A 6,919-nucleotide genomic window follows, 5' to 3' on the forward strand; every position below is an offset into this window, starting at 1 on the left:
TAAGTTAGTGCAGAGTACATGGACTCGCGGAGGTGAATTAACTGGAGTAGAAGCTGGGTAGAAATAGACCATATTTGGGCCAGGTCTAGTAATTCTGAGTTTGTTTGCAAATCTAACGAGTTGGTTTAATTAGGGCTCAATTTATGTTGGGCTGGTTTACAAGTAAATATAATTCTCAAGCGCAATCCTCAGGTTTTAGTTTTCTGTTGAACGTGTTCGTGGGCTTATTAAACTCTTGTTGTTGAGTTTAACTTTAAAATATATTAATAAGATTAATTATGAACGACAAATTTAAATTGCTGAAGTCGATCTAGTTCACGAGTGACATGTTTACATACAAAAGTTGTAATTTTTTTATTAATTTTGTATAAAGTCAAACAGTAAAAAAACTTATAAGTTAATTTTAATACATTTATTTTTTTCATTATTTTTCACCACATGATTTTACACTAATTACTTCAAATATTTATAAATTTCACATATAAATTCATCATTGGTGAATAGATAGATTTCAACAGTTTACACTAATTATTCAAATATATATAAATTTCACATATAAATACATCATTGGTGAATAGATAGATTTCAACAATTTACATTTTTAATTTGAAGTAAATTGGTGATATAGATAGATTTCAACCGTTTATATTTATCATTTGAAATGAATCCGATAAATTTTAGAATTAAGTTGATAAACTTAAATATCCTAGTTATTTTTGTTAGGCTACACTAGGGCTGCTAACGAGCCGAGTTGGCTCGAGTTATGGACAACTCGAATTCAACTCAGAAGATAGTGAGTCGAGTTGACTCGAGTTGAGAATATTGAGCCGAGCTGGCTCGTTGAATCGAATTCAACTCACGAGTAACTCGAGTTGGCTCGTGACTGGTGAGTCAACTCGTTTAAGGTGTTGAAATGTTGAACATTTGAACTGATGATCGTTGTTATATAATAATATGAGAAGTAAATATTGAATTAACAAACAATCTACAACAAAATATCAAATGAAATGAGTTGGGTCAACTTGGGTCAGTCACATCTAGTCGGGAAAATAAAATGGGTCGAAAATTACGAAGGAAACCATTAATCAAACGAGTCACGAGTTGTAACGAGCGAGTTGAATTCAACTCGAACTCAATTCGAGTCAGACTAACTCGAATTTTAAATGAACGAGTTGTTAGCGAGTTCGTTACCGAGCTGAGTTTGAGTGGTTCACGAGTCGCGAGCTTTTTATACAGCCCTAGGCTACACTTGAGTAATAGGGAGAATTCAAGCGAATCCCAACTTTGGTTCAATAAGGACGGAATTATGGGGACCATCTGTTAGGGTATTTGTTAGGCTTGGGCTCTATGCCTCTGTATGTTAAAAAAAGGAACCTATAAATTATTAGATCCTTCAACTACTGCGTAAGTGCCTTCAACTACTGCCTAAGTAACAGAGGAATCTATAATTTTCTTATCAATGAAAAATGTAAGATAGCAAGTTGCCACCTTACCCTCAAAAAAAACAAAATCCCCGCTTTTATTTTTGATTAATTGCAAGGAGTCTGGTATTCTGGTTTTCTAGTTTCTGTGGGATTAATAGAATTTTATAGAAGTCCAGTTTGTTCTTGACTCCCCTCTTCACAAAAGCTGAATTTAAGAGACCCATCAGTAATAAAAATTATGAATTAAATACATGAGCAATTTTTGTAAATGTAAACCAACATGTTGATGGATTTAACTGAAATTCGAATTGACACAAATTTGAGCCCATTTTCGGCTCAATCAGCCGAATTGAAAGCATGTCGGTAGAAAGAAAACTTTAATTTAATTTCACAACTGTCACATTATATATATATACACACAAAAATCATCAGCAAACCAATAGCCCACTTTTAAAAAGCAAATAAATTACTAAAGAAACACTTACATCTCTTAAGCTTTTTTTCTTTTTATTTCTTTTAGATGTATCTTAAAAGGCCTAAACACTACCAATTTCACAATTACACAAAAAAAAAAAAAAAACATAAAATTTCAAGTATTAATTTCCTATTCACCCCCTAAAAAACCTACCTTTCTCACTTTCAAAACCACAAAACGACCTCACATCTTCTTCATAGACCCAATTCTATGAATCTTGAGCAAAACATGTAGCAACAGGTCTGAAACCTTTCTAGAACTTGGCCGCTCTGTCGGTGCAGCACAAGTACACTGTAAGGCGATGTCAAGTACTTCTAACATGGACGATTCTTCGTTTTGAGTGAGTGGCTTTAGTGCTCCATCAAATAATTCATCTCGTAACGGAGCTGGTGAACTAGTGAGTGTTTGAACCCACCTCACCATGTCCATGTCGCCAGTAAATTTCTTATCTGTTGGAATGTGACCCGTCACGAGTTCCATTAACACTATCCCCATGCTGTACACGTCACTCTTGTCTGTGGCCTTCAGAGTATAAGCACACTCTGCCAATGTTTTACAAATAATTAGGCATTAGTATTAATTAATTCAAGGTTTTACACTATGCAAAATATTATTTGGGCCTAGGTATTAGGTCATTCTGCTAAGATATTCTAGATATAGTCACTTATTTGTGGGTCCACATTGTTGTACTACAGGAGACAGACCCCATAAACTTCATTGACTTGCTAGTCTCATCCTAGGCCAATTATTAAGTGTTAATTATTCCTCAAGCATCATTATATTCCAAATTGATGGAACCAAATTATTTATGATTTTGACACCATAACATAAAAACATGTTACTACTTATAAAAAAAAGGTGCTAATTAACACTATTAACAGGTATTATAGTTAACATACCAGGAGCGATGTATCCATAGGTACCAGCGAAGCAAGACCCAGTATCAGTGCATCCATTCGAATCGGCACCACTCCTACCCTCAAAAACCGCCTTCGCAAGGCCGAAATCCCCTAAATGTGCCTCCATATCCCCATCCAATAAAACATTGCTCGACTTAATGTCACGATGCACTATCCTTGGCACACAGTCATGGTGCAAATATTCCACCCCTTTTGCCAACCCAAGCGCAATTTTTAGCCGGGCTTCACATCCTAAATGTCTCTTTCGTTTTAGGCCTGTTGCTGGCTCATGCAGCCAATCAAACAGACTACCGTTCTCCATGTACTCATAGACCAACAAATTTGCTCCCTCTCCATTACTTATGAAACCTAGCAGTTTCACCAAATGACGGTGCCGGGTTCGTCCAAGTATTTTCACCTCTCTAGCAAAACTCTTGTCATGGAAAAATAGTGAGTCTCTATCAAACTTCTCAATTCTTTTGACCGCCACGGTCTCACCGGTTGGTAATTCGGCCTTGTAAACTGTACCAGACCCTCCCGACCCAATCGCAAATTCATCGCTTAGATTGCCAGTAGCCTCCATTATTGTGTCCCATTTAAAATCACGCCGAGCTGAACCCTTGATGATCAGCTGCCTATTCGTGCTTGCAGAGCTTGAAGAAAATGCACAATTCACTTCACTAGATTTTCTTTTTAAATACCGGTGCCTTAGTGAGAAACCAAGTGCAATTATTAAAAGTAAAATTGCTAGGGTTACAGTGGCTGAGATGACTGCTATGGAAGCGGAGTGTAGTGCCGAGCCATGAGAGTTTGAAGTACTTGATGTACAAGACTCCAAAGGGCCCCCACATAGATCAATGTTACCAGAAAATGACCCCGCTGGCCAGTGAGAGAGCCGGTTGTCTAATTTTCCTTCGAGATTGTTATTCGATAGGTCTAGACTCACTAGGCTACCCATCTGGCCAATTTGTGCTGGGACCCCGCCGGTCAGTGAGTTGTGCGAAAGGTTTAAATTTTCAAGCTTGGAGAGTGACCCAAAAGAAGGCGGGATTGCCCCGGTTAAATTATTCATACTAAGGTCTAACACACTTTGAAGTTCTTGTAATTGGCCAAGCTCAGACGGCATTTCACCGGAAAATAGGTTATGAGAAAGGTCTAATTCATAAAGATTTGATAGTTTCCCAATTGAAGTCGGTATTTCACCTGACAGTTGGTTCATTCCAAGGTTAAGCACATTTAGGGATGTAAGACTGCCCACTAAAGGAGAGAGTGTACCATTCAGGTTATTTCCATCAAGAGAGAGTTTTAACAACTTGGAGCAATTGAAAAGGGAATCTGGAATGGGCCCTGATAGAGAATTGGATGACATGGTTAACCGTCCCAGTTGAGGCAAGTTCCCTAGCCAATCAGGTACTGTACCGGTCAATTGGTTGTGATCCAGCACAATGAGGCTGAGACCGGTACATGAAGAGAGTTCATTTGGTACTTCACCAGTTAGAAAATTCAAGGATAGGTCAAGAAGGAAGAGAGAAGAGATATCTCCGAAAGATTTGGGTATTGAGCCTATAAGTCGGTTTTTCGCAAGTCGGATTCTTTCAAGTGCTGGTGAGTTCCCCAACTGAGTCGGGATTTCTCCATCGAACAAATTATTTGTAACATCAAAAGAGAGGAGATTGTGGGATCCACACAAAGGAAGGATGCTTCCGTTGAGCTTATTGTTCGATAGGTTCACACGGGTGATGTTTCGGCAATTGATCATGGAATCAGGTATTGGACCTTCAAGTGAGTTGTTGTACAACATGAACTGTTCAAGTGAATGTAACATGCCAAAAGTGGTTGGTATTATACCGGAGATTTGATTGTCGGCCAAGTCAAGAATGGCCAACTCCCGGCAAAACCCTAACTCAGGTGGCATTGGACCCGAGAGAGAATTTTGTCTCACATGCAACAAGTTGAGCTGCTTTAGTTGACCAAAGGTCGGTGGGATTGTACCGTTAAAATTGTTACCAAAAAAATCGATCATCTGTAAATTGGTACAGTTGCCAATTGATTCCGGTATTGGGCCAGTGAATTGATTCTCATAAATGTAGAGGGTCTCCAGATTCTCTAACCGGCCTATATCATTTGGTAATTCACCACTTAACAAGTTGTGGTACAGAGACAAGGTTTTCAGATTGATAAGGTTGAATAACTCGTGCGGTACCGGGCCCGACAAACTGTTGTTATTTAACAACAAGTCAGTAAGGTTATATAACTCACCAAGCTGCGGCGGTATTGTACCAGACAAGCTATTATTAGCCAAATCCAATTGCTGTAGAGCATGGCATTCAGTTAACCCAGCCGGTATTTCACCGGAGAAGTTGTTGGTAGATAGCATTAAGTGCTCCATGCTTGTTGCATTGTTGCATAGTGTATCCGGTACCGAACCAGAGAGGTTGTTTTGAGACAACACAAGAAACCTGAGTTGGTTCAACTGAGAAAACCCGGCTGGTAACTCTCCTTGGAGATTATTTACCGACAAGTCGAGAATTTCAAGGTTGCTCAAATTGGAGAGAGAACTGGGGATGGTACCAGTTAGCTGGTTTGCCATGAAATTGAGGTAGTTGAGTTGTACCAATTGACCGAGCTGATCTGGTATGGTGCTTTCGAGCGAGTTATTTGCCAAATTGAGTACTTGAAGATTTGACAGACTGCCGATTTCTGATGGTATGGACCCATTAAGCCGGTTTTGTCCCAATCTGAGTGCAACAAGATTCGAAAAATTGCCAATTCCAGGTGGTATGGGCCCCTCGAGCTGGTTCTGGTGTAGAGCCAAGTTTTCCAGCTGTGTCAACCAGCCAAGCCGGCTTGGTATTATACCAGTAAGATTGCAAAATGCAAGACCAAGAACTGTCAAGTTGTGCAAATCTCCTATCGAGTCTGGTATCGTACCAGAGAGACCGGCATTGTCGCCTAGCCGGAGGATTTGAAGACTGGAGAGCTTGCCAATTTCTCTTGGTATCATACCGGATAGTTGGTTTGAGTATAGAAGCAGTACAGATAGAGAGGTTAGGGATGTGAGCTGAACCGGTATGATACCAGTAAGCTGGTTTGAAGAGAGATCAATGAACTGTAGTTGGGTGAGTTGGGACAGAGATGCCGGTACTGAACCGGTGAGTGCACCAGCCGACAAGTTAAGCCCAACTACATCTGAACCGGTCACATCACATGTGACCCCGGTCCAGGAACAATAAACCGGGTTTTTACTGGACCAGTCGGAGAGATAGTTTAATGGGTCTTCTTTGAAAGCCTTCTTCACTTCAAGCAGAGTCTCCATTTGGGATTTCACTGGTGGTGCCGAGAGGAGAAACATGGTTGCTAGTAACCATAATGAGAAAATCCGAAAAGACAAGCTCGCCATTGTTGTAGCTGTTGAGTAATGTGTACTCTTGTGTTTTAGCTAGAGGGAGAAAGTAGGAGAGAGAGGCATGCGTGCATGGGAATTATGGAGAAGAGGTCTGTGTTGTCGCATTGGGTTTTGCTGCTATTAAATCGGGAGAGATTTAAAGAGGAGAGAGAAGGAAGAATTAAATGACACCGCGCATTCCCAAGGAAGCCTCAGGCCTAAAGGAAAACAGAGATGCTTTGTTTTGGGAAAGAGAGAGAGGGGAAACCAGAAAGGAAGAGAAGATTTGGAGGGATTTTTATGATGAGAGAGCAATAGCAGTTGGGATCTTCTCGGATGACGAGAGAGAGAAGAGAAGAGAAGCCAAGTTGCTCTGTCAAAGAAAGAGTGTCTGTGAAAGAGAGCAGTTGGGTTCCTTTATTGGGACATTTATACATACACTAGATACTGTTGCGCTTTCTACGGTATGTTCGGATTCTTAAAAGTTGATTTACTTTTTAAATAATATTATTATTTTGTTACAAAATTATTTTCTGCACTCTATTATATATTTTTCTTATCAGCACTCTGAAAAGTATTTATATCGTAAAAATTATTTGTATTTATATCAAATATATAAAGTATCTGTCACCTTTTTTTTTTCCTAATGATCATAAGAAATTTAAATAAAAACTTGGTTGAGTAAGTAGATGTATTGTTTTTGAAGTTTCAATTATGGAAACGCAAGGTATGAACA

The 6,919-nt window shown here is 39.3% G+C and overlaps 1 protein-coding gene across 1 annotated transcript; it reads right to left on the reverse strand.

Annotated features, from left to right (window-relative positions):
- Positions 1 to 1,795: 1,795 nt before the first annotated feature.
- Positions 1,796 to 6,547, reverse strand: GSO1 (Leucine-rich repeat transmembrane protein kinase). The gene is made up of 2 exons (XM_078325009.1): positions 2,799 to 6,547; positions 1,796 to 2,441 (listed from the first exon to the last, which is right to left on the reverse strand). The coding sequence occupies exons 1-2, from the start codon at positions 6,196 to 6,198 to the stop codon at positions 2,083 to 2,085; spliced, it is 3,759 nt and encodes a 1,252-aa protein (XP_078181135.1). The 5' UTR covers positions 6,199 to 6,547; the 3' UTR covers positions 1,796 to 2,082.
- Positions 6,548 to 6,919: the final 372 nt, after the last annotated feature.

The sequence above is a fragment of the Carex rostrata genome, chromosome 23 (assembly GCF_964058835.1).
Source record: "Carex rostrata chromosome 23, lpCarRost1.2, whole genome shotgun sequence".
Taxonomy (NCBI): Eukaryota; Viridiplantae; Streptophyta; class Magnoliopsida; order Poales; family Cyperaceae; genus Carex; species Carex rostrata.